This window comes from Myodes glareolus, chromosome 15, assembly GCF_982192425.1.
Source record: "Myodes glareolus chromosome 15, mMyoGla1.1, whole genome shotgun sequence".
NCBI lineage: Eukaryota > Metazoa > Chordata > Mammalia > Rodentia > Cricetidae > Myodes > Myodes glareolus.
This window is the reverse complement of record NC_142040.1, coordinates 18,506,057-18,533,557: the sequence shown is the minus strand read 5'-3', so window position 1 is coordinate 18,533,557 and position 27,501 is coordinate 18,506,057. Positions and strand designations below refer to the sequence as shown.

Here is a 27,501-nt window from a genome sequence, read left to right as displayed (position 1 = left end):
TCCAGACTTACCGCGTTCAAATTATATTCAGTTCTAGAAAAGGACTCTGTTTCTTTTTTTTTAAATATTTATTTATTTACTTTGTATACAATATTCTGTCTGTGTGAATGCCTGCAGGCCAGAAGAGGGCACCAGACCCCATTACAGATGGTTGTGAACCACTATGTGGTTGCTGGGAATTGAACTCAGGACCTTTGGAAGAGCAGGCAATGCTCTTAACCTCTAAGCCATCTCTCCAACCCCATCTGTTTCTTTTTTATAGAGAAAATAAAGGCGATCAGAAAGGAAGTGTGCTCAAGCCCTCCTTCCCTTTACAGTACAAACATCTGCTTCCGCTCCCAATGCTGTCTTTTTCCTCTGTCCTTCTTGAAGTTATGTGAATTAGCATTCAACTTCTGTCTCTTTAGGGTTTTGTTGTCTAAATTATTTTCTCTTTCTTTTTGGTTCTTGTGCTTGTCCTATAACTGAATCCAGTCATACCCACTTAAGATGTGAAATGCCTTTTTCTGGGTCTTTCTCTACACTGTCTGCCTTTCTATCCCCCCCCCCCCTTCTCCATAGTGAGCTTGAAGTCACTATGACATTTCTGTACCATTTGCATTTTTGAGAGTGAATGAAAGGAATTTTAAAAACAGGGCCTTATGCACTCCTGTTGTGGAGCGAGAGATTGCTAGGATAGTAGGGATGCACCACACCATATCTTGTTCATGGAGTGCTGAGACTGAGCCCAGGACTTCACGCATGCTCTGCAAGCACTCTCTATCCCTAATCCCCAAACTTTCCTTAATTTCTAAAAGACCTATCCACTTAACCACCCATGTAAAATGAACTCAGCTCATCACCTTAACATTCAAAGTGTTTTTGCTAAGGTTACCTTTTTTGTTGTTTTAATTCCCAAAGCTAGTGGTTGTTTTTCAGTGTTTAACTCCCTGATTCTTTTGTATGTACACACACACACACACACACACACACACACACACACACACATATTTAAATATATATTGTTGACTGCTTTTTGGAAACTCTATTCTTGGGTTATAATAATAATATTTCTTTGCCCCCTCCTAATCCTCTTAGAACCCTTGTGGGATTTCTTGCCTGCTTTTTATTTATTGGTATTTCTTAGGATTCCATCCCGCATCTCTATTTCTCTTACTAGATGCCCATTCCCTTAAAAAGAGCCTTCTGTGACCATAACTGCAGCCATCTATATATCAGTGACACTCAAATATAGTCTCAACTTGTTCTTAGGGGGTTAGGATTTAAAGTCAGCATGAAAGGCAAAAATAGAACAAGTTAAAATTATCCCTTGAAATCTTTAACATTCCCTGCAATGCACCGTACGCCATCTTGGATATATACACCATCAATCAAGAGGTCCTGCACAGCCAGTCTTTCTCTGCGATTGGAACAGAAGGTTGTTGCTTTAGTTGAACGCCAGATGAAGTTGTTGGCTTGCACGTGGGGACCATGCTACAAGAAAAATATGTTATTGGGCTTTTCCCCTTGCCAAATGCATATCGTATAGCTAATATAAGTAAGCATAAGCGATAACACCAGTCCACTGCACATATTTTTAGCCTGAATTCTTTCATGGGCTCTAAACGCCAAACTGCCTATTGAATATCTTCTTTTGGATATTTCAGTCCAAATCGTTTTAATTATATTTTTTTTTGAAAGCTGAAGAAATGAGAATAACCCACATTCTACTGAGCAAAAGCATTTACTGGAATGATACAGCAATGTGACAAGGTTACTGCTCGCATTCATGGTCTTACTGACTGATGTCCTGGTTCCAGGGCTATGTCCTCTACCACTCAGCAGCTGACCACTTCCCAGTCTGCCGGGCTGGATCCAAGGATGCTTTAAATTGGTAGAATCTTTAGGCCAAGCTTCACATCTGCCAGTAACCTCAGGCTAAATGGCTTTGTAGAGACAAGTGCAATTCATAAATAGCTTGGAAAGCATTGCAGTTCTTTATTGGTCTTTTCAATGCTGAATTTCATCCACTGCTGCTGCATCATCCCGTAAAGCATTTGCACCAGGATACCCTGAGCAACCAGCCAAGTTAAACCCCAGCATTTCCTCAATGACGAGATGAATATCTGACTCTGAGACACTGGGTGTGTGCTCTGTATATTGAGCAAACATCAGAGACAAGTTTATATGGCAACGCACTTTGCCTTCTCTTTATCACATACACCAGGGTAAATAATTAAAGGCTTCACGGCAGAGAACCGTCAAACATCATATAAAAGAACAACCCTCCTCCTGTGGTCAGCTTTACTCCACTCTCAGCCTTCTAACCGTCCATGTATTTACACTGGGATCGGACAACTTCCACAGTGTCCCCTTTCTTCGACGACATTATTCATTATGCCTGGTGGTTAGTCTGTGTCTACACTTGGTGAAGTCTGACCCAAACTGGAATATTCTCCATGGCCAATTCCTGGTTGCAGCAAGTAGGATACCTTGCATTTGGGATGTCTCATTGTTATAGTTCACTGGTTATTACATAATCTTTAAGTTTGGGTTGGGGGTTGTTATTGAGACACAGCCTTTCTAAGTAGCCCCGGTTGTTCAGATATTCATAAAACACACGAGCCTCAAACTTACCATAATCTCTGGCCTTAGCTTTCTGTGTGTTGTGATTGCTGCTGTGAGCCACTGTATCTACCTTGACCATTAGTTACAGGACTAAATGCTGTCTTTCCTTCCTGTAAAGTGGACCTCTATCTCTGAACTGTCCTTCCCCTTACAAAACAAAAGAATACAATTCACAGTCAGATAAAAATCCCCTTCATGCTGAAGATAGAGTCAATGAAGCTAAAGTTATAGGCAGGTGGTTCTTCTGTTACTGTCAGACCCACTGTGGTCTTTGCAGTGTAAGAAACCAGCTTTCCCCAAATAAAAATTAAATAAGATTAAAATTATTTGTACCCATGTAAAATCAGAATCAATTATAATCTTTAAAAAAATTATAGCCAGCATTCTTTATTTTATAATAAAAATATCATATAGATACTGTGTCTTTTTAACTAAAATAGCAAAATATAGCAGAAGGAAGGTGGTCCACCGCCTCCCTATCTATAGGCAGCCAGGGTTATCTCAAGTTCAAGGCCTGTCTGGGATATAGGGTGAGTCACTGTGGGAAGGGGAGGAGAGGGGAAGAGGGAAAGGGGATGGAAGGGAACAGGAGGGCAGGGGGGAATGGAGGTAGGGAAAGGAAGAGAAGGGAAATAGAAAAGGGAGGAGGGGAAACACAATAATTACATGACTGTGTTATCCCATCACTAGTATTCATAAATTTGAAAATATGTACTTTGTGGTCTCTACAACCCCGCAGAGATGAAATTATTGCTGTGCCAACTGGTTTTTACATCAACTTGACACAAGTTGGGGTCATTTGAGAAGAAACCTTGGTTGAGAAGATGCCTCCACAAGATCTAACTGTAGGCAAGTCTGTAGGCATTTTCTTAATTAGATATTGATGGAGGAGGGTGCTGCACATTGTGGGTGGTGCCATTCCTGGGCTGCTGGTCTGGGTTCTAAAAGAAAGCAAACCGAGCAAGCCATGTTGACAAAGACAGTAAACAGTACCCCTCCATGGCCTCTGCATCAGCTCCTGTCTCCAGGTTTCTGCTCTGCTTGAGTTCCCGTGCCAACTTCCTTCAATAAAGGACTACATTGTACAAGTGTAAGCCAAATAAAACCTTTCCAATTTGCTTTTGGTCATGGTGTTTCATCCTAACAATAAGAAACCTATGACAATCACTACTTTCATTTTATAGAAATACACATCCCAAGGTTCAGATACGGTGATTGCCCCAAATTACACATCAAATATATGATGAGAATGAAGTTTTCCACACACCGTCTTGACTCCAGGCTGGAGATCTTATGGCATGATGCACAGGAAGGGGCAAGTGCCTTATCACTGTCATTTATTTTGAGGTGGCTCAAAGGGAAGCATTGCCTCAGTTCAACGCTTGATTTGTTCTAATTTAAATCTACACAAAGGATTCTCAGACTGCAGGCTGAATGTCTCTTACTGCACATCCTTATATCACACCAGTATCAATACATCATTCATTCCTGTAATCACAATTAATTCCTACTCAGGGTAATATGGTGTACATATTAAAGAAAACAGATCATTATTGAACACGAGCAACAAGCCCTTCTAAATGTAACAATGTGCCCTGGGACGTCCAAACCAGCCTTGTCTTACTGCACTCTCCTCCATCTCCTCCTGGATGGGAAATGGAGGGAGGACACCTTGCAGCAGCTACCTAGGGATTCCAGCCAGGGCCCTGATAGCACAGCACGACCGGACTGACCTACACTTCGCATAGTTTATGAGAGAGAAGAATCGGTGAGATTTGGAGCCCAGCCTGGGTCACAGTATGAGATATTCCCTAACACTCCCTTCCCCCCAAAAGTAAACGAGGGCTCTTTCAAACAATCTCAGTTGAAAAAAAAAGAAGAAGAAGAAGAAGAAGAAGAAGAAGAAGAAGAAGAAGAAGAAGAAGCCCTCTGGTATTACCAGACTGTTGCAAGAATAAGAATAAACCTTTCAGACATCGCCTTCCTCTGACGAATTTGAAAGATAATTTATAGTTCTAAAATATCTGCAAATGCGTGAAAGAGAAACATGTCCCTCAAAATAAAATCTAGACAATGTTTGCTAAATACTCTGATAAATTGTTCAAATTGGAATTTCCTGGCATGTGATATCCTAATTCAAAGTTAGTCTCAAAAATGAGATCCTTCACCCAAATATAGTGATTCAACCTATAAGGTCAGCTTTTGGGGACTCAGGCAGGAGGATTGCTCACGTTTTTTGACCAGTGAGCTGGCTACATAGTGAGGTCCAAGTCACCCTAGACCAAAAAGTCTAACAACAAAAGACAGTAACAACAACCAACAGAGTTAGAGCCTCAAAACCACAAACTCCAGTCCTCTGAATGCAGTTGGCCCCCATAAGCTCACAGGAATGGCACTGTTGGGCTTTATCGGAGTAGGTGTAGCCTTTTTGGAGGAAGTCAGTCACTGTGGAGATAGGCTGGGGGGGGGCGGTCTCATATATATTCAGGCCACGCCCAGTATCTCAGACCACTTCCTGTTGCCTGTTGGTTCTCAACTCTCTGCTCCTTCTCCAGCACCATGTCTGCATGCTGCCGTGATGATAATGGACAGAACCTCTCAAATGTTAGCCATTCAAGTACATGTTTTCCTTCATAACAGTTGTATGGTCATGGTGTCTCTTCACAGCAAAGACACGTGGCTGGTTCTATGGCTTACAGCAGAGAGCCCCGCACTTGCCCGGCCATACCAGACTAGATTCACACCTGCAGCCACACTTGCTGATTTCTGCGTCTGGTGATTATTAGGTGTGTGCTGCCACACCTGCTTCGCAGTATCATTTTCTTAATTAAAGACTTGATTGCTTTCTGTAGAGAAAAAAAATGGCATACGGAAAATCGATCAGTTAGCACAGAATTTCCACATACCACAGGCAGAATTTCACCAACCTTGATGAGCCAATTTTGACATATCATCATTAACAGAAGTCCATAATTTACATTTGGGTTTATTCTTTGTGTCGTTTAGTTTTATGGGTTTTGTTAGATGTGTAATATCATGCAGTCAGGATTAAAGTATCACACTATAATCTCACTACTCTGCTAAGCTTCCTGTTCTCCATATTTTCACTCTTCCTCTTCGGACAAGGGGGAAAACAGTGATCTTTTCCCCATCTCTCTAGGCTTTGTTTTGTTACACAGTGAGGTAAGCACTATACACATGCTGCTTCAAGACAGTTTTCTTGTGGGTGGCACATGCCTATGCTATCCGTATTTCGGAGGCTAAGGCAGAAGGACTGTCATGAGTTCAGTCCAGTCTTGGCTTTGAAATGAGTCAGTCAAACATACTGAACAAGATTGTTTCAAGAAATTACACACATGCACACACACACACATACACACAGACGCACACACAAGAAAAGGGTAAAAAAGATAAGGGGTAAACAAAAGCAAATAAGGAATAGTAGTAGTAAGTATTCAATAAATTTGAGGGTTTTTTCCTCTTATTTTGTGATTATTTCATTCTATTATTAAATAAATACTAAAAAGGAGTCTTGCTTGAATCTAGGGATGCTATCATGAAGAACCTGTGCCCTCTGGATTTTTATCCTGCTCTGTGCGAACACACAGACAAGCCAGAATCATTCTTCTCCACCAGTGGCACAAGGGGTTACAAGGAGGTGGACTTGACTTACATCTTGTTTCCCTGTTTTTGGTAGGGGAACCATGACATTTAAAACTGGCTCTGCTACAGAAGCCAGGCTTGAGCTACCACGGTATAAGGCATGGAAAGTATTCTGAAATTGCGAGTATAACCGTATGGTAAATTAGTTACTCTTACTTTTGCATGGGAAAGCTTCTGATAACTTTTTATTTTATCTTTTGAGTGCTTCTGTGTGGCCCTGGCTGCTCTCTAGAACTTGCTCTGCAGCCTGGGTTGGCCTTGAACTCCTCCTGCCCCCACCCATTGCTTCACTGGATGCTGGGGTTATAAACACGAGCCACTGTGCCTTACAAATAACTTCTTATACTTCAGAACAAAAGAACACATCGAACAGAAGCAGGTTAATGTGTCCCAGACTTTTAATCTTAACACTCAGAGGTGGCTGTATTAGTATTTGCACTTCCAGGCTAGTCTCATTAAAAAAAAAAAGAAAACTAATAATTTAAATTGGGGGCTACCTGGTGCACACCTTTAATAGAGATCTCTGTGAGTTTGAGGCCAGCCCGGCCTACAGAGCAAGTTCCAGGACAGCCAAGGCCACCCAGAAAAACCCTGCCTCAAAAAACAAATAACAAAACAAAAAATTGGGGCTACCAATTAATAGTTGCTCAAAAATGTTAGTTGAAGTTCTGAGTTTGAGGGCAGCCTGGTCTATATAGAAAATTCCAGGACAGTGAGGACTACACAGAATTGAAAAGCCAAACAAAAACTAACCAACCAAACAACGACAACAGAAAAAACCAACCCCTCCAAAAAAAAAAAAAAAAACCAAATCAAACTATTTTGTACACGTCAAAATTTAACTGTTTTTGACAAACAAAATAGTTTAATCATCAATAAAACCGGCGAACTCTAGCATCCTTCCAAATTCTAAGTGCCCTTTTAAAGTTAGCTCACTCCCCAATCTCTTGCCATAGGATATCACTGATCTGTGTTCTGTCCAATAAAAAAAAAGAAACAACTAAAAGGCACACGCACAAATCAACTTATTTCAAAACAATATGGACTCTAAGGAAACTGCAAAAAACATTTCCTAAGAGTTCCAGGGATTCATTAGCTACTTAACATGGCAATCTTATACAACCTGCTCAAGACCAAAACCTCGGTCTTGAGATTTGAAAACCGACTTGCTTTCATTTTTTTTCTGTTTACTTTCTTTTGTAAGAAATGTTCTCTTGTTTAAAGGCACAAATGTGCTTTCTCCCCGTGACCCCATAGACTCCTACATCCCCTTGTCCCTGCCATTGCCCGTTTCATTTTGGATTGGTATTTTGTGCTTTTTGTGCCACAAATGGTACAATTTGTCAGCACTCGAATTCCTAACTTCTTGCTCCAGTCTTGTTTTAAATGGGTGACAGCGACCAGGGTGGTGTGGCTCTTTAAGCTCTTGGGGATGCGAGCGGCCTGCATTCTTGCTTTCTCTACTTCCTCACCGGTCGCTGCAAGACCGACAATCCCGAGTGGATTAGGTTCTGGGAACGGACGCGGGTGCACAGGTTGCAGGAAGGTCTCGCTCGGACGTCACCCGGGCGCCGGGCGGCCCCACTGCGCATGCTCAGTGCAGCGCGGGCGGGGCTCCTCCTCCCGCTCCGCCGTCCCGGCCGCGCCCCGCCCCCTGCGCGCCGCCGGCTGCCGGTCAGGGCGAGCGAGCGGGGTGAGTACTAACAGCCATGGCGCCTCCGCCTCTGGTGCCCGCAGCCCTCGCCCGCCTCCTGGGACCAGAGAAGGGCTGCGGAGCGACCGGCCCGGAACAAAAAGCCTGGGCGGCGGGCGCGGGCCGCCTGGCGACCTTCCACCTTGTGCTTGTAATGTGCTCACGTGACCTTGAAACAAAGGAAGTGAAGCGACCGGCAGGCCCACCTTTTGAAGGGCCTTCGGATTTGCAGCCAACACGCCCCCCCTCACGCCCCAGTCTGTAAAACTGGGAAGGGGAGGGTCGGAAATGGATAATTCACTGGTTTATAGAAGACATACTTTCAGTTGTAGTGATAATTATGAAAATTTTGGTAGTAAAACCCGGGGGTGGTCACATGTTCTTTCCCAATCAAAATGGAGCCCTGATTGCTGCAGGTCCATGCTTCTGACAAGGTGCAAATAGCTTCCAAACGTAAGAAAAAAAAATATCGTGGGTATGTTTTTGAGACAGGATCTGCCCGGGCTGGCCTCGAACTCTGAGCAATCGTGCCTCGAGTCTCCCAATTGCTGGTGGGCTCAGCCTGTCTTCAGAGGAGCTGGGGCTGCAGATGCAGTCGTAGGTCACAGGTTTTGCCGCAGCGTTTGCACCCATTTTCTTATGTTAGGAGTGCACTTTGTCAGTAGGCTTGCTCTTTCTAAATTCAATCATTCTTTGCCCAAAGCTTACTCTTTGAGTCATTATAATCTGATAGTGGCCTCCGTTGTGGTGGCAAGCGTATCTATTTATGATTGTTAGGGTTAGGGAACATAGACTCTGCAGTGCTCAATTTCATTTTAGGCTCCCAGGTATTACTCCTCATTGCTTCCAAAGCAGCAGGTAGATATTGACAGGAGAAAGAGACACAAAATGAAAACCTTAGCCGAAAAAGAAACTCGAGCAATGAGGAAGTTAAGGTCTCTCAGAGCATAGTTTTGAAAAACGTCATACCCGAGCTTGCTGGTGGGTCACCGTCACGGTCATCCTAGCATGCCATATGTGGAGGCAGAACCATCTCCAGTTTGAAGCTAGCCTGTCCTACATACAGCCAGGTCCTGTCTCGATGAGCAAAAGCAAGCAGAACATTGCTATTTATATTTTAATGGAAGAAACTAGTGGGAATAGTTTTCAGCTCGATTCATTTGAATATGGGATGCTACAAGATTAGGATAATATTAAAGATCATGCTCTACCTGGTGGGGTACGTAAGAAAATGACATTAGATAATTGTATCTTCCCCTTTCTCACTTTTGTAGACTGCACGAGCCTTGTGCTGCTTGTGCAGCTGGGGCTGGCCTTGAACTGATCCTCCTGTCTCCTTCCTAAGTGTTGGTGTGCGCCCGTCACAGATACCCAGTGTGTGTGGTGCTGGGAATTGAACTCAGGCCTGTGTGCAAGCTAGGCAATCACTCTGCCAACCGTGACACCCCACCCCCACACCTTTTTTATGTTTGAGACAGGGTCTTTTGGAGTCCACTCTAGTGTGGACCTCACTGTCTTCTTGCCTGTCTCTGAAGTGCTTAGATTGTAGGCATGTACTACTGTGCCCAAAACTAGTTGCATCTTGGCAGTACTTCTTAAAGTTCAGTAAACTTTTGAGAAACACAAGCATCCTTTTAGGAAAAACAGTAAAGCTTCCGTAAGTAGATAGTTTTGGACTGGGATTGATGTGAATATTATATCTTTGAAGCCTCAAGATGTGCTTTGGACCTCAGAGGTTATGTTCGAATCACAAGTATAATCAACATCCAAAAGACAGAGATGTAGAGGTTCTTTGGTGATGGTATATTGAAAATGAACGTCTTTATGGGCCAAACAGGCTATAAGACACTTAGAAAGTAGGGCAACTGAAAATATGCTCCACCTGAGGGCAGCCTTCTGCGGAAGTAGAGTTCCCTCTGCTATGCTTGGTACATCAAATGCTCACTGGCCTATAGGGGCCAAGAAGAATAATCACTAAGAGTTTGCCTTTCAAGTTAGGGTTATTTCATAGCATTGTGTATTTGTGTATTATCTTCCCAGGAATAGCTTTGTGCTCTGGAGCCTTACAGTGTTTGCTATTGCTCGCTGTTTTAAATGGAGCCTTTTGAGTTTTAAGGCTCTTTGTAAACTGCTTGCTTCCTGTTCCCCAGATTTTCCTGTAGTCCTCAATCGACAGTCTAGTCAGACTATTTACTTGTCCGCTCTGGGTCATTTCAACCTATTCCTAGGGTCATTACCCGCCCCCCGCTGCCATCACTAACTCAATGATACCAGTTGGTTTCGTTTCCTAATTCCAGGACTAGTTGAAGTCTCATTTCCTCTAGAGCATAGGCTGTAATGTTTGGAAGTTTTGGGCTGAGTTAGTACCTTTAACAGCTATAACAAGATCTTGTAGGCCAATTTTCCCATCTATAGAGAAAATCATACTAAGATAACTCATAGAGATGCTGTGAGGATTTTAGTTACTGTGATTTTTCGATGCATAGGAAAGGCTTAATAATGCTATTTTAATTATTACATTAACCCATACTAATTCCTTAAGCAACAATGTATAATTTATTATTGATTTTATTGTATTGCATTAATGTTCTTTGCAGCTTGAAAATTTTCCTAGAAAGTTGATTACCGACTATTGAAAGCAAAGCCACGATTTATACATCTTAAAAGTCTCACATCTCTCAGGATGGCACTGAGGGCTCAGTATGTTTTTCTTTTTCTCCCTGTCTTGTTATCTGGTTTCTTTTCTATTAGCCATTTTATCTGGGTTGGTTATAATTTGAAATTTGAATTCTGTCCGTCCCAGAAGTATTTGAGGCGACTTATAACCCATAAATGATAAAATAACAGATAAATCATGGTCATGAAGAGATGAAGCTCAGCTAGAAGATGACATCAGGATGAATCACACTGAAATACAGGCTTTGCAAGGGTGCACATTTTTCCCCCATTTCTCTGTGATCACTAAAGGTAGTCTCAGACGAAGTTCTGAGCTTCATGATGGTCAAAGGAGAGAAGGAAACGTACCCCTGCTGTGTAAAAGCACAGCTTCCCATGTGCCTTCACTATGGGTTCCCACATCAGCAAACAAAACTCAACTCAGTGGAAACCGTCTTGTTCAAGGAAAGCAAAATGTCAGCTCTCACTAGTGGCTGACCTCTAACTAAGGAATTTCCACTGGAATGACCCGAGGAAAGCCATTACTTCCCTTACAGCCTTTAGATCCTCCTTTGTCTTGTTCTGTATTCTCTCAGGAAAAGCCTTTGCCTTGCTCCTCTATGGTAGAGCCCCGGACTGCTTGCATTCTGAAGTTGCCCAGTGGAATCTTTTGTCTCCTAAAGGTTCTTTGAGGTTTCCATGTCCGGCAACTGACCATCTAGCACTTAGACGTGGAGAGTAGTGTGGGGTGTGCAGGGCGTGGTCACAGAGAGGACGAAAAGCTCTGGTTCTCCTGATGTTGACCTGTGACTGACGGACACCTTCTAGGTGAGGCGTGTAGGTTGCATCTGTGTTCTTTGTCGCGTCTCTTAATCAGTTGGCATTATTTTCATTTTGATCTTCTCCGTTTTGGGAAAAAATTTCAAGAGTATGTACTAAAATACTAACTTGATTCCCTGTTCAAATTTTTATACTTCTCTTTCTTGTCTATAATGTAGACTTTAAGTTTTTGGTCTTTTATATTTGAAGTTCCTTCCCTACCACCCTCTCCCCCTTTTCCTTTTCTTTTCTGATTCTCAGACTGGGGTCTTGTGTGCTATCCTGGCCTGGTATTTGTTACGTAGCCCAGGCTGGCCTTAATCTGCCTGTCTTCTTCCTACTTCAATTTTCCTGCTGCTGGGATTATATGTGTTTGCCACCGTACCTGGGTCCCAGTTTACTTTTAAATTTTGACCATTTTTCCTTCTTTTTATCTTGGTTTTAGGTGCTTTGCTTTCTTTTTAAATTAGTAGTGTAGAGTAAATAATTTTTCCTGTTTTCCAGCCGTTATAGAGAGAAGCCTTTCCTCTTCAGTCTTAGTACTATTTTTTTTTTTTGAGACAGAGTTTCTCTGTGGAACAGTTCTGGCTGTCCTGGAACTTGCTCTGTAGATCAGACTGGCCTCAGCCTTCAGACTCACTGAGATCCGCCTGCCTCTGCCTCCCAAGTGCTGGGATTAAAGCGAGTACCACCACAGCCTGGCTATTTTTTTTTTTTTTTGGACAGGGTCTTACTCTGAACCTTTGGGTGGCTGAAACTAGCAGTCCTCGTGCTCGGCTTCTCAAGCACCCAGGTTACAGATTCGTCACTATGCTGACCTCTTCAGCTTTGTGGACAGATGCCACTTTTCTCATTCCGGAGCTTCTTATTGGCCCCATGTTGATATTAGTGACTGGCAGAAGAGGGACTGTGTGGGTTGGTGTTTCTGACTCGGTAAGCAGGTGTCCCTTCATCTCCCTCCCTATAAGTATATCATTGCGGATTCTTCCTTTCACCGTTGAGCTGGAGAGCAGGTGGGTGGGTACCACTACGGTTAAGGAGGGTACATGCATCTCTTCTGTGTTCTGGAGAGGCTGCCCAGTTCTTTCCTCTCTGTTCTGCCTGTAACTGGGGGAATTTTTGTTTCATTTACAGCTTATAAATGTAGGGGTTTGGGGAAGACGATGGTAAGACTGAGGGGCTAATCTGGCTCCTCTGCACCCCACTGCTGGCTTTCTGTCAAAGTCCAGTGCACTATTCTCCTCTGGCCATGCACGTTACAGTAGTGAGAGAGTGGGCAAGGTGACTTAGTACGGTTCCTTTAAGGAAGTGTAGAATGGAGGAAAGTGAAGAGCTTCCTGTTTCCTCCTGGGACTTCCTGTTGCAAAGGTCCGTGAAAATATCAGCTCAGATCAGTGGTTCCTCTCCAATATCGTTTCCTGTTTAAATTTTGATTGTTGGTTTGTATGGTGAGAAGGTGCAGAGAACTGACCTGCTAGGTAGCTGCAAGACTGAACTGCCTTCCTCCTGATCTTCTCAAGCTAGTGATTGGTCTGCCCTGCCCAGGCTGCCTTGTGTCTTAGAATCCAGGCTTTAGCTACCACCCCTACCAAATGATTTACTTATGGTCTCAATTTTCTGGCATGATAGCTTCTCAGTCATTTCTGTGGTAATAATTAAAAATATTTGTTTGGGGTTCTACAGAATCATGTACATTTTGGTCAGGGCATAAGTTTTCACATGGAATCTACACTTGCTAGCCTGCTCTTTCAACTAGAGGACCTCTGCTAGGGACCCTGCAGGGTGTGTAATTAACCAATTTACATGATTCCAAGCCAAGTTGTTGCAAAGGTTGTTTACCTCTCATGGCTAGAATTGTCTCTCTTGTCCCTCTCTCTCCCTTCCTTATCCCCCTCTCTCCATGGGTACACAGCCTTTTGTTGCACAGACCTGTCTTAGACACAAGGCTCCAGTGTTATCTGAGGTCCTACCCATAAGTTTATATTACCATGCCTTATGGTGATATTTTGTTTGTGATATAACAAATAAAGCTTGCCTGAAGATCAGAGCCCAGAGTTAGCCACTAGTTAGTGGTAGAGGCCAAGCAGTGGTGGCACACACTTTTAATCCCAGCACTCTGGAGGCAGAGTCAGACGTCTTTGTGAGTTCAAGGCCACCCTGTGCTACCTGAGATTGATCCAGTCTAAAAGAGAAACAGGGACCAGGTGATGGTGGCTCACCTTTTAATCCCAGCATTTAGGAGTCTCAGGCCTTTAATCCCAACACTAGGGAGGTGGAGACAGGAAGGAACATGGCTGGGTGGAGAGAGGAATATAAGGTGGGAGGAGACAGGAGCTCAAGGTATCCAGTCTGAGGATTTGTGGAGACAGGATCTTGCCCACTTTGGTCTCAGGATTTGGTAGAGGTAAAAGGTCTCTCTAGGGACTGGCTCTTTTACTTCTCTGATCTTTCAGCATTTACCCCAGATCTGACTCCTGAGTTTTTATTATTAAAACTAATTAAGATTGTGTTATGATGCCCGGTGTGGTAGTTTGAATGTAGTTGACCTTCATAATCTCATAGGGAGTGGCACTGTTAGGAGGTGTGACCTTGTGTAGTTGGTGTGGACTTGTTAGACTGAAGTGTGTCACTGTGGAGGCAGGCTTTTAGTTCTCATATATGCTCAAGTGTCCAGTATGACTGTCTACTTCCTATTGCCTTCTGATCAGAATGTAGTAGCATCATGTCTGCCTGTATGCCGCCATACTCCCGATATTGATGATAATGGACTGAACCTTTAAGCGAGCCACTTCAGTTAAATATTTTCCTTCTATGAGTTGCCATGGTCATGGTCTTTTCACAGCAATGGAAACCATAACTAAGATACCTGGTTTGAAACAACATGCTTTAAAAGTACATAATCTAGGTTTATAGTTATGATACTGTGGAATTCTTTTTTAGTGTGATTTTTAAGCTAAATTTTCAAGTTAGCATATGGTATGGGAGAATTGTCTGTATTCTGTCAATCATATTTTAAATAAATGCTGATTGGCCAGGCAGGAAGTATAGGTGGGAAAACCAGACAGGAAGTAGAGGTGATGCAATGAGAACAGGAGAATTCTGGGAAGCAGGAAGCTCCCTCCACCATTCCTGCCAAGATCACCGAAGAAGCAACATGTGAGCTGACAGCTGAAAAAGGTACCAAGCTATATGGCTATCATAGATCAGAATAATGGGTTAATATAAACTATAAGAGTTAACAAGAAGCCTGAGCTAATGGGCCAATCAGTTTATAATCTTATGGAGTCCTGTGTGTGATTTTCTTTGGGGCTTGCTGGTTGTGGGGTACTGGGCGGGACAGATACCCCAACAAGCCGGCCCTTCTTGTTACAAGCATATAACATGATTGATATTCTTATGACATTTTCATACATGCATATCACTGTATTGTGTTCTTCATCTGTCTCCTTCATTGTCCTTTCTTAGCTCCCTGCCATCCTTAGTGGGTCCCTTTCTAACCCAAATAGTCTTCCTGTATGCTTTAATGTCACATCAATTCCATTAACTTTATTCCAGTATTACTTGCTCACCTTTCATGGTCAGTAATGTAGAATTCTTCCCAGGAAGGACAAATATAGATGAAGTTTTTTTCCTTTCATTAGTGAGACATGATCTTCAATGTTTAAGTATATGCATAGCATGGTCTATTATATATGGGTATGTTGTTATTTATTTATAAGTAGCCTTAAGTCTGGGGAAGCATACATATATATATATATATATATATATATATATATATATATATAAAATCATGATTTGATATACACTAACTCATAGATTCATCAAAAGAAATACCTTTTGAAAGAAAGAAGTCACACACACACATAGATTTAATTCCGTACACATTAGATTAAAGATCACATGAAAATATGTAGTGTGGTTGAGAGAAAACTGTTTTAGTTCCCTGAGCTCACCTGAAGAATGGTCACATGTGGTCTCCAGTTCCCTGGAGCTGCACAGTGGCATGGGTGACTTCTCCACTCTCCTGGGGCGCTAACCCTGAGATTGGAAAGGTAGGGAAAAATGATTCTGTCTTCTCAGCTTTAATTCTGCTGAAGTGATGGTGAAAACGCTTGGATTGAATTAGAGAAAACAAAACAAAAAAGAAAGAAAACAAAAGTGTCAAACCTGTTCAGCTAGATCAAGACTTAAGCGGAGCAGATGTATTAGCTCCTTACACATTACGACACAGGGGCTGCGACTCATTTCCACTCTTCACGAATAATTAGAAATGACAGGCATATTGTTTAAGATGAGAGGCAAATTGTGATTTTCCTGCCTCAGAAGAAGCTTTCTAAGTGTTAGAATTAAAGGCAAAGGCAACAACAATTCATAGCCAAAATTCATCTTTTTACTTAGTGTTCATAATTTTTCTGTTGTTACCTCTAAAGTCTAAATTTACTTTTCTAAAATAGTGTTTATTTGTCTGTTCGTTTGTTTTTGAGACAGGGTCCCATTTAGACCAGGCTGGTCTCCAATTTGCCATATTGCTGTGGTCAGGTAGCCTTGAACTGTTGATGCTTCTGCCTTCACCCCCCAAATGCTGGGATTACAGGTGTCTCCATACCCAGCTAGTCTGCCTGGGCATGGTGCCTCACACCTGTGATCTCAGCATTGGCGAGGCTGAAGCAGGGGAATTCCCTGAAGCTTAAGGGTAGCCTGGTCTTTGTAGTCCAGGCCTGCATGGGCTGCAGTGTAAGCTTCCCTCTGGATCCATCAAAATAAGGCAACTTGTCTTGAAACACACAGTTCCCATACACTAGGTTGCTGCGGGAGTACCTTCCGCTGCTTCAGTCAATAGTCGCTGAAGCACGAGCCCACAGTGCTGCGGAGCACCTTCTGCTCCGTCAGCCAATAGCCGCTGAAATACCAGCCCACTGGGGCGTGGTATATTTCTCTTTAAAAGAAGAGTGACAAGCTCGGCTCCGCCTCGTGGTTCCGGCTCCTGCTCCCAGCTCCTGCTCCAGCGACTAGGCTCCCTTCCTGACGGTTTATGGTGTATGTAAGTTCTACCCCCCAAAATAAATACCCCTTTAAAACATAACTGGTGTGGGATTGATTCGCCATTACTAGGTTTTTAAGGCAAATGGGATTATTGTTGCTATTATTGGCCAACGAGCCACATTAGGAATTATTTCATTTTGGCCACATTTCCAGTCATCCCATATAGGAAGTTCTGAGACTATGATTTTTGCTTCTGTTAGTCAGCGGATATGGTGGAGGAAGAGGGAGAATCCAGACTTGAAAGTGTGATTACAAATATTGATTGCATTGTTTTGATTTTTAGCAAGTTGAGATAGTCTAACTTCAGCAAAGAAACAGTTATTCTCTGGTATTTCTTTATGAGAATCTGAGTGGAAATTAATACCCTTTTAATATGGTGTACTTTCCAATTTGGTAATCAAGCTCTGTTTGCATTACAATATATGACATCCTTCAGCAAAGCTCAGTTCTTAGATAATTTTAAAAGTATACAACCCAATATTAACTGGTGTTTTGATGTTCAGTCATCTTGCTAGTAGCACAGTGATGTTAATTAGATAAAGTATGGCTGATGAATGAAATTTTATGTTTCTACTAGCATTTTTAATAGTTCAGTAAATCTCAAGTACCTCGAGGGCTTGGAGATGGAGTGCTTTTCTATTTTGTTATTAAGAGTTGGCTTGGAATTCTAAAAATCATAAGTATATATTATGTTTTTTTTGTGTTTTCTTTTTTTAATTAACCTAGTTTTTGAGACTATGTCTTACTATGTAGCCCTGGCTGGCCTTTAACTCACTGTGTAGACTATGCTAACTTCATACTGACAAGAGATAAACCTACCTCTGTCTCCTGAGTTCTGGGATTAAAGATATACACCACCAGGCATGGCATAAGTATAAATTCTTTATGAATTAAATTCTGTTTGTGCTGATTTGTTATCTCTGATGTATGTCAGGATCATACAGTTGGAAACCCCTCTTTAGGAGAGCTCCATTTCAGTCTCCTAGTCTAGGTCTACGTCCTTTCTCTAAATGATGAGAGAGACTCGCGCCGTCTCTATGATGCCCATGCAGGATCATCGCCACTTCTAGTCTAGTTTTTTTTATCCTTTCTCTAAGGGATGAGATAGACTTGTGCTGTCTTTGTGACGCTGATACAGGATCGTTATCTCCACCCCAGAGTTCTTCCCTTCTGAGATGAACTCATCTCAAACTACTTGCTAGACTTGTCATTTGTGGTTCTCCAAACACTTCTGTCAAACCCATGCTAAACTTAACCTACCTCTCTCCTAACCCTGTTCTTCCTCCAGGGATCTCTGTTGAAATACGCTGCCACCTAAAGGCAGAAAGCTTGGAATCATGCTCAGACCTTTCCTTTCCTGCATCTGAATCCTCCCTTCTTCCGTTGCCAGTCTTCACTCTGCACAGCATCTCTGAATCTCTTGAATTATCAAGAGCCTTTCAACTGATTTCATCTGGTCATGACAAGACCACTGTCTCCATTGACAACAAAAGTACAATCCTATCAGAGGTTCACGCCTGCTTCGCTCTGAACCATCAGGGTGAGAGGCCCTGCTGCCATCCTCGCTTCTTCCTCAAACCTCTGCATTGCAGTTACAGGAATTCTTTAGATGGGCGTAGTGATCCAAGCCTGCAGCCCCAATGTTCAGGATATTGAGGAAAGAGGATCATGAGTCTGAGGACAGGTTGAACTGTACAGTAAGTACCAAGCTAGCCAGGGCTGCATATCAAAAACAAACAAACAAGAACAAAAAGCATACAAACAACCCCCCTCCCAAACCTAAGCCCCTCGTTTGCATATCTTGTTCCTTCTCATATGCCCCACCTTTTGCTTGGTTATCTCTAATTCTTCCTTTTAGGTGCTTTCTCCATTAGGGTCACACTAATGAATTTTAGCACCATTGAGCCTCATTCTGTGTGTAGTCTACGAATGCCACGAATTCCTGATACAACAGTCCTTGTATCTGATGGTGACTTCTGCGTGACACCCCTGTGCCCCAGCCAGTCTCTTGCTCCCTTGCCTTCTGAACTTTGCATTGATTTCACAGTGAGAAAATTCCCAGACTCCCGGCCCTTAGTGTGCTTTAACAGTTTGTGTTCTTAAGGGAAGGTATTTTAAGGTCAAAACAGTTAACAGCCAACCTTGAGCTAACTGTTGCTACCACTGTGCACAGTGGAGTTCCAGGCTTGGTTTTCGATTTTGTTAATTTGGATATTCTTTCTCTGCCTTTTAGTTAGTTTATATAAGGATTTGTCTATCTTGTTGATTTTTTTCAGAGAATCAACTCTTTGTTTCATTGATCCTTTGTATTGTTCTCTTTGTTTCTAGTTTGTTTGTTTATTTATTTATGACAGGATTTCTCAGTGTAACAGCCCTGGCTGTCCTGGAATTTGCTCTGTAGATCAGGCTGGCCTTGAACTCACAGAGATCTGCCTGCCGAGTGCTAGGATTAAAGGCGTGTGCCGCTGCACCTGGCTTGTTTCCAGTTTATTAATTTCACCCTTAACTTGATTATTTCCTGCAACCTGCTTCTTTTGGGTGTGTTTGCTTCTTTTTGTTCCAGAGTTTTCAGATGAGCTGTTAAATTGCTAGTATGAGATTTCTCTAATTTCTTTCTGAAGACACTTAGGGCTATGAACTTTCCTCTTAGCACCACTTTCATTGTGTCCCGTAAGTTTGGGTATGTTGAATTCATTTCCATTGAATTTTATGAAGTCTGTAATTTCTTTCTTTAGTTCTGCCTTGACCCAGTAGACATTCGGCAGAGTTATTCAATTTCCATGAGTTTGTAGGGTTTCTCTTGTTGATATCCAGCTTTAACCCATGGTGGTATGATAGGATTCAGGAAGTTAATTGAATTTTCTTGTATCTGTTGAGACTTGCTTTGTGAAGCAATACGTGGTCAATTTGGAAAAAGTTCCATGAGGTGCTGAGAAGAAAGTATGTTTTGTGTGTGTGTGTGTGTTTGGGTGGACTGTTCTGTAGATATCTGCTAGGTCCATTTGGTTCATAATATCTGTTAGCTTCATTCATAGTTTTTGTCTGAATGACTTGTCCATTGGTGAGAGTTGGTTATTAAAGTCTCTCACTATTAATGCATGATGCTTGATGTGTGGTTTAAGCTTTAGTAATATATCTTTTACAAATTTGGGTACCATCATGTTTGGGGCATATAGATGTTGAAAATTGAGATGCTATTTTGGATTGAGTTTTCCTTTGATGAAAATGACATGTCCTTCCCCATCTCTTTTGATTAATTTTTGCCTCTAGTGTCCTTTTGCTTGGAAATTCTTTTTCCAACCCTGTACTCTGAGGTGATGTCTATCTTTGGTGTTGAGGGTGTGTTTCTTCAAAACCAGAAGGATGGATCCTGATTTTGCACCATTCTGTTAGCTTGTGTCTTTTTATTGGGGAATTGAGGTCATTGATATTGATAGATATTAATGACCAATGGCTGTTAATTCCTGATATTTTGTTGTTGTTGGGGACAGGGTGTGCACGCGCGCGTGCGTGCACATGCCTTTGGGTTTTGCTACTGTGAGATTATCTATTGTCTGTGTTTTTGTGGTTGTAGTTGACTGCCTGTGGTTAGAATTTCCCTTCTATTACCTTCTGTAGGGCTGGGTTTATGGATTGATATTTTTTAAATTTGATTTTGTCGTGGGATATGGTGATTCAAAGTTTTGCTAGGTATTATAGTAGTCTGGGCTGACATCTGTGGTTTCTTAGAGTCTGCAAGACATCTGTCCAGGCCCTTCTAACTTTTAGGGTTTCCATTGAGAAGTTGGCTGTAATTCTGATAGGTCTGCCTTTATATGTTACTTGGCCTTTTTCCCTTGCAGCTTTTAATATTCTTTCTTTGTTTTGTATGTTTAGTGTTTTGATTATTACATGGTAGGGGAACTTGCTTTTTTGTTCCAGCCTATTTGGTGTTCTGTAAGCTTCTTGTACCTTTCTAGGCATGTTCTTCTTGAGGTTAGGAAAATTTTCTTCCATGATTTTGTTAAAACTATTTTCTGGGTCTTTGTGCTGGGATGTCTCTTCTTCTGTCCCCATTCTTCTGAGGTTTGGTCTTTTCATAGCGTCTCAGATTTCTTGGATGGTGTGTGTGAGAGAGAGGGGCGGGGGAGAGAAACACACAGAAAGATTTTTAGATTTAAGATTTTCTTTAGCTGATTTATCAATTTCTTCTGTTGTATCTTCTATGCCTGAGATTCTCTCTTATTCTCTCATATTCTATTGGTGATGCTTATGTCTTTAGTTCCTGTTCACCTCCCGAGATTTTTCATCTCCAGAATTCCTTTAGGTTGGGCTTTTTTATATTGATTCTATTTCCATTTTCACATCTTGAGGAGATTTATTCATTTCCTTTAACTGTTTGTTTGGTTTTTTTTTTTTTGGCTTTTAAAAAGGGATTTATCCATTTTCTTCCATTGTTTATTTGCATTTCCGTGAATTTCTTTATTTATTCATTTCCTCCAGTTGTTTGTTGGTGCTTTCCTGAATTTCTTTAAGAAATATTTATTCATTTTCTCTTTAAGAACCTGTATCATCTTCATAAATTTGGTTTTAAAGTTGTTTTCTTGTGCTTCAGCTATGTTGGTATATTCAGGTCTTGGTGTAGTAAGATCACTGGGCTGTGGTTGTGACATATTGCCCTGGGGTGTTGTTGATTGTGTTATTACCTTATGTTGGCTTGTAGACATCTAGACTTGGAGTAATTTAGGTTTTTGTCTTTGTTGGGTGGATGTTTTTTCCCTTTGTTTCTGTTTTCTCTCTGGTTTTCTGGCCTGTGTAGAATGTGGTTCTGGTAACTTGCAAGTCTTCTGGTCTAGTAGGGTGCCTCTGCTGGGATTTTGGCAGCCTGTGTGACCTTTGGGGTCCTGAAGCTCTGGGAACCTCTAAGACCTCTGGTAGAGCAGGCGGCTTCCACCAGCCTTGTGGGCTGGGATGTGGTGAGATGGATGGAGGACAGGGTTGCTGCTGGGGGACGGCTGGGTGGGCTGTGAGGAAGTGTTGTTGGTCCAAGAGCTAAGTGTGCTGCTTCCCAGTTGCTTTCTCTAGTTCTGCTGGGTTCTCTCCTTTAACCAGCCTCCTGTGCTCAGTTTAAACATGTTCGCCTCAAGCCTGTGGCCCACCTCACTTTCTGATTTGTAGCTCACCACTTTGAAGATGCAGACTGCAGAGTTTCCACCATTGCCTCACTTTTCGTTTTCTCTCTGATCCAATGCAATCTCTGCAGCTGCAGTTCGTTATTGCATCCGTGACCGCTTCACTGTCGAGTTCCGTGGATGTTTTTGATTCTTTTCGCAGTGAGTCACCCTTAACTTTTCCTTTGATTGTGTTGTTTCCTAGAAAGCCTTGTCCCTGGCTCTGTGACTCAGACATTGCCAGGAACTCCGATGCTGTTTCCTTGTTCTCTAGACCGTCCTTGTTTCTTTAAGGTACCTTTGTAGGTGCTCTAAGTGTTGGTTTTCCCAGCCTTGCCCCTGCCCCTGTGCACAGAGGTTCTTAATATTTGGATAGGACCTTAGAAACACTGTGGGAAATTCCTGACAGTGTGTGTTTGCCTGTTATCCTTGCATTTAGAAGGCAGAGGCAGGAGGATCAGATTTTGGCAAGTTTAAGTCTAGCTTGAGCTGCATAGCAAGTTTAGGCTAGCCAGGGTTACAGAGTGAAACCCTCTTTCAAAATCAAATAAATAAACAAAAAGAAAGAAGTTAGAAGTCCCCGAGTATATTTCTCCCTAAGAGCCACGCATGCTAGTGTGGTGTCTATAATCACAGCAGGAAACAGAGGCAGGAGGATAGCCATGAGTGAGTTCCAGGCCAGTCTCATCTATATAGTGGATTTCAGACCAGCCTGGACTACATAGGAAGACTGTTTCATTGAAAAAAAAATGTATGCTAGAAAAAATAATTAAAATGTAAAATATAAAAATGCATTTGTTTAATTTGAATGTCTGGCCAAAGAATCCATTTTCTTTTGAGTGTAGGTACTTGATTGAAATTTATTTTTCAGGCCTTCACCCACCTCCTTTTTAAAGACAGAATGTCACTTAGCCCAGTCTGGCTTTGACCTCTATGGTGAAGAAAGATGACCTTCAACTCCTGATCCTCCTGTCTCTGTCTTTCAGGCATTACAGATGTGCCGCCACACTCACCTCATAGCTTATTCCTGACTAAATGGAACCGGGATACGCCATCTAAACTTCTAGTTTTAATTTAAAAATCAGATCTCAAGCCACCTGTCCAGCTGACTACAGAATCCTGGGTTTGTGTGTTTTCAGCTACACTGTCCTGAGCCTTGCTCAATAGCAGTTCTCTGTTCATATAGAGGCATACTTATCCTGGCTCTTAGTGAGGCATTTACAATATATGCAATTGCGGAAATTACAATTGTCTTCTTGTATTTTATTGGTTTGTTTAATTAAACTCCATATTTATGATGTAAGAATATAGTTTGTGAACACACACTCATCTCTCAAGAACTGAGTGCTCAGTGGTCTTCATGCAGCAGAATCCATCAGTGGGCCATAGCAGAATCAGTGTGCTGCTGCAGAATCAGGGGCTGCAGCAGAATCAGGGGCTGCTGCAGAATCAGTGGACTGCAACAGAATCAGTGAGCTGCAACAGAATCAGTGAGCTGCAACAGAATCAGTGAGCTGCAACAGAATCAGTGAGCTGCAACAGAATCAGTGAGCTGCAACAGAATCAGTGAGCTGCAACAGAATCAGTGAGCTGCAACAGAATCAGTGAGCTGCAACAGAATCAGTGAGCTGCAACAGAATCAGTGGGCCATAGCAGAAATCAGTGGGCTGCTGCAGAATCAGTGGGCCGCAACAGAATCAGTGAGCTGCAACAGAATCAGTGAGCTGCAACAGAATCAGTGGGCTGCAACAGAATCAGTGGGCTGCTTCAGAATCAGTGTGCTGCTGCAGAATCAGGGGCTGCAGCAGAATCAGTGGGCTGCAGCAGAATCAGTGGGCTGCAGCAGAATCAGGGGCTGCAGCAGAATCAGTGGGCTGCAGCAGAATCAGTGGGCTGCTTCAGAATCAGTGGGCTACTTCAGAATCAGTGGGCCGCAGCAGAATCCCTGGTCTTCATGCGGCAGAATCAGTGGGCCGCAGCAGAATCCCTGGTCTTCATGCAGCAGAATCAGTGGGCCCCGGCAAGGCTACAAGCGGCATCAACGAGTGGAATGATAGTGAATGGAGGCTGGTTAAGGCAGTTTATACTGAAACTGTTTTTGTTGTTTATCTCCCTTTCTTAGAACATGAGCTCTTACAAGGCAGAGTGTCTGCTTTTCCGTATTTAACTTTTCTCTATGCATAGTGCCTATTTAATATGCATTCAACTTTTACTATTGGGTGAATAAGCATATTCTTATATAGGTTATGGTAAATTTCAATAGTCTGCATATTAGGTTGGAAATCAGCTTGTATAGACAGGTCATGGCCCTGAATCCCTTTTTATTTGTATTTGTGAAGAGTTACCTTTTGATTTTTTGTTGAAGGAGTGGAAATGTGAAGTGTCCAGCATAGCAGCTGATACAATAAGCAGTACTTGATGCTCATAGGTGGTAACAATGAGCCTTTGTTGCATCTGACTTCTTTCTTTGGGAGGCCTCAACTACATGATCTGGTATTTTTCTTAGGTGTTAAAATTCTTTCTATAAAGAATATTTGATGTTTGAACTGCTTTCTACAACAAATATGTATTTCTTGGTATGTTACATTTGTGAGTTTGAGCTAGTAGTAATTAATTAACTTTATACTTCGGAAAGCAATTTCAAGCTTTGCAACAGCATTTGCTGGAGAGTTTATGTTCTAATAGAGTGTGAAGGGCAGTGGCCCCCATACCCCACTGTCCCACATCAGTGTCAGACCTGAGGCAGAAGGCAGGCACATTCTGAGGAGCATATTTGAAAGCATTGTTTTAGAGTCAGATAAAATTAACAGTGAGGATTAGACTACATTTCAGCATCAGTCACACTTGTCGTTATATAAATGAACAAACAGCCCAGAATGTTTGATTGAGTGATCCATTAATTTATAGGGTGTATGTTTAGCATGTTTGAGGCCCTGTATTTAATGCCCAGCAATTCAAAAAGAAAACCAGACAAGAATTCCTCTTGATCAGTTGTCTGAAGTTTCTGTCTGGCCCTGTCCTACAGAGAGCCATTAGGTCCCAAAGAATCACACAGAGGACTACATTAATTATAAACTGATTGGCCCATTAGCTAAGGCATCTTATTAACTAATTCTTATAGCTTACATTAGCCCAAAATTCTTGTCTGTGTTAGCCATATGGCTTGGTATCTTTTTCAGCGAGGCTGTCACATCTTGCTTGCTGTGTCTGACTTCCTCTCTGTCTGGGTGATGACTGCAGACTGAAACTTCCCTCGTCCCAGAATTCTCATTGACCCACCTCTACTTTCTGCCTGGCTACTGGCCAATCAACATTTATTTAAAATACAAGTGACAGGGTACAGACTATTGTCCCACAGTGTTGATCAAGCAAAGAAAGCTCCATAGATAAATACTCTGTTACAAGCATAGGCTTTTAGGTTTTCTTGTCTAAAACATAAGGAAGACAGGGAGAGAATACGGAGAGAGAAGACTCTCATGACTGACCCCGAGGACCTTTCCCATTGTTCTGCCCCAGCTTTCTCTCTCTTGTGTTGCAGGGTCATTTACCATGGAAGACGAGTTCTTTGGAGAAAAGAGCTTCCAGCATCACTGTGCAGAGTTCATCAAACATTCACAGCAGATAGGCGACGGTTGGGAGTGGAGAACGGCCAAGGTGAGAGCAGGAAAAGCACTTCTTTGTCTCTGTGTTCTGTGGTGGGGTCTCCCTGTGTATCGTGCTAGCCCGGTGCTCTCTGCCTTCAGACTCAGCAGTCCTTCTGTCTGTCTCTCAAGTGATGGGTCACAGGCGTCTGTCACCTTACCTAGCTACAACAGGGATTCCTAGTTCTGTTTTCAGGGAGGGTTGTTTATTTTTGTTATATAAAGACCCCAGTAATCAATGGTAAGGTATAAAAGTGGGGTTGATTTAAGGAAAGGCATAAAATTAAAATCATTCTTTAAAACAGATGTTCATTTTATTATTCTAGCTATATATACTCATAATTACTTGGCTAATGAAGTGTTATCTAGAAAAGCCCTTAGGTGACCTTCATGAATTTATAGATAAGGACCCTTACAATATTAATTATTGCTATGTAAACAGTTGTTTCTCTGGTGCTTCAAGCCACTTGTTTATGTTATAAATGTTTGTTCTCTCTTGGTTTTGTGATAGGGTCTGGCCTTGAACTTCATATGTTGTCAGAGATGACACTGATACCCTCTCTCCTGCCTTTGCATCCCAAGTACTAGGATCACAGGCTTATACCACCACAGCTGGCTACATTCTAATTTTCTTAGTAAACTATTTTTATCTAGAGTGTATAGTATCCGGAAATCCAGTCAAAAGTTAGCAGTCACAAAATCTGAAATATTAAAGAATGTGTGTCTGGGAGTTTCTTAATGACATAAGAACATTACAGAGTGTTTGTTCTTTTGGTTCTATCCCAAAGTAATGTAAAAGCTTTAGATACTCTTTTACTTCCATACCTACAATTGGTGATACTCTCTGCTGAAAGCTCTTTGAGCATTACCTGCAATCTCTTTAGAGACCTTTCACCCTGCCTGACATTTCAGTTGATTCATGAGCTGTTCGGGCTCTCGCTTCTCTGCATCGTGGTTTAGCTTCTTCCGATCTGCATCTGAGAACCTGAGCGCCTTGGCCCCCTTCCCATCACTTAGAACTGAGCAGGGAGATGCCGGTGGTGTTCAGGCTCAGAATGTCACTGGGAAGAAGCCGCCTCGGGTTCTCTGGGCTCATTTGCTTGAACCAAGCTCAGACTAGTCCTCCAATCTTCTGTCTCCCTGGTGTCTCAAGAGTCTGTTACTCACAGACAGGGCCTCGCTTGGTGGTGCAGCCTGGCTTCCGCTCACACAGACGTAAATTCTCAGCCTTCCTGCCTGGCTTCTCTGAACTTCAACAAAGGCAATGATCAGAAACCTTTAAACCCCGAGGGGCCCTTGCTGGCTCCCTGTACAGGACATAACTTTATTTGTACCTTTTATTAATTGATTTCGTTCTTGGGTATTTTAGAGTTTTGTTTACGGTTACCTTTGAATTTTCATTCATACTACCTTTTCCATGAGTTACATTGAGGAATCACTATTTTTTGCATGTTAATCCTATAACCAATAACTCTACCTCCTTCTTGTTGCGTTCCTTGTGATATTCCTCCATTGTTTCATGGTTGAGTAGGAACATGCTAAGTAATTAACAGCTCTTTGTCTTCAGCTTGATTTTAGTGTTAATGGTTCTGACACTGAATGAGTCTCGGTCCCTTCCTCTCACCCTCCTTTCTGTCTCTCTTTTGGTGTTAGAACTGCAGCTCAAGTATAGGTTTCTGACTCCATCTCTTTTATAAGAGTTCTTATGAAAGTCCAGGGATAATAAATCAGTATTCCTGGGAATTATCAGAAATTCATAATTATGATTATTTTAAACACATTTCTTTTTAAATTATTATTATTGTTATTAGTTATTATGTATTTCAGGACAGGGTTTCTCTGTGTAGCCCCGACTGTCCTGCCCTAGTGCACTTCTAACGCGTTTCTCACTCCTCACACGCAGTGGTCGGGAGGGCTGCCTCTGCACTGGCTCGGGGGAGGGGGATGGCTTCTCAGCGGGTCCATCCTCATTGTCTCCCAGCTCTCCTATAACTCACCCCAGAACATTTCCAGAATACTTAACCCTTACACAGAGTATCTTTCGTTAGGTTCCATTTCCTACATTTCTTCCTTTGTAATCAATTGGAACTCTATGTTATCACAGAATAATATAGAAACTCCTTAAGGGCATATCCACACTGTGGCTTCCTCCAGTACTTCTATAATTTCACTATCTGCTCCAAAACTCACTTCCTTCTATTCCTTCTCTACATTTCCAGAAAACAGAGAA

The 27,501-nt window shown here is 42.2% G+C and overlaps 1 protein-coding gene and 1 long non-coding RNA gene across 3 annotated transcripts in view; one reads left to right on the top strand and one right to left on the bottom strand.

Annotated features, from left to right (window-relative positions):
- Positions 1-1,953: 1,953 nt before the first annotated feature.
- On the bottom strand, positions 1,954-7,938 carry LOC146891663 (uncharacterized). Its single transcript, XR_014997129.2, has 2 exons — positions 7,743-7,938; positions 1,954-5,453 (listed from the first exon to the last, which is right to left on the bottom strand). It is a non-coding gene; the product is annotated as an uncharacterized LOC146891663 (long non-coding RNA).
- Atg10 (autophagy related 10) overlaps positions 7,884-27,501 on the top strand; it is a 277,766-nt gene continuing 258,148 nt past the window's right edge. Inside the window, exons 1-3 of one of the 2 annotated variants that reach the window (XM_085676875.2) lie at positions 7,911-7,963; positions 22,617-22,753; positions 25,169-25,284. In XM_085676875.2, coding sequence (XP_085533001.2) covers positions 25,180-25,284 — 105 coding nt within the window. In that variant the 5' untranslated portion in view covers positions 7,911-7,963; positions 22,617-22,753; positions 25,169-25,179. Of the gene's footprint in view, positions 7,964-22,616; positions 22,754-25,168; positions 25,285-27,501 lie in introns of both variants that reach the window. The other variant, XM_085676874.2, reaches the window with a different exon arrangement.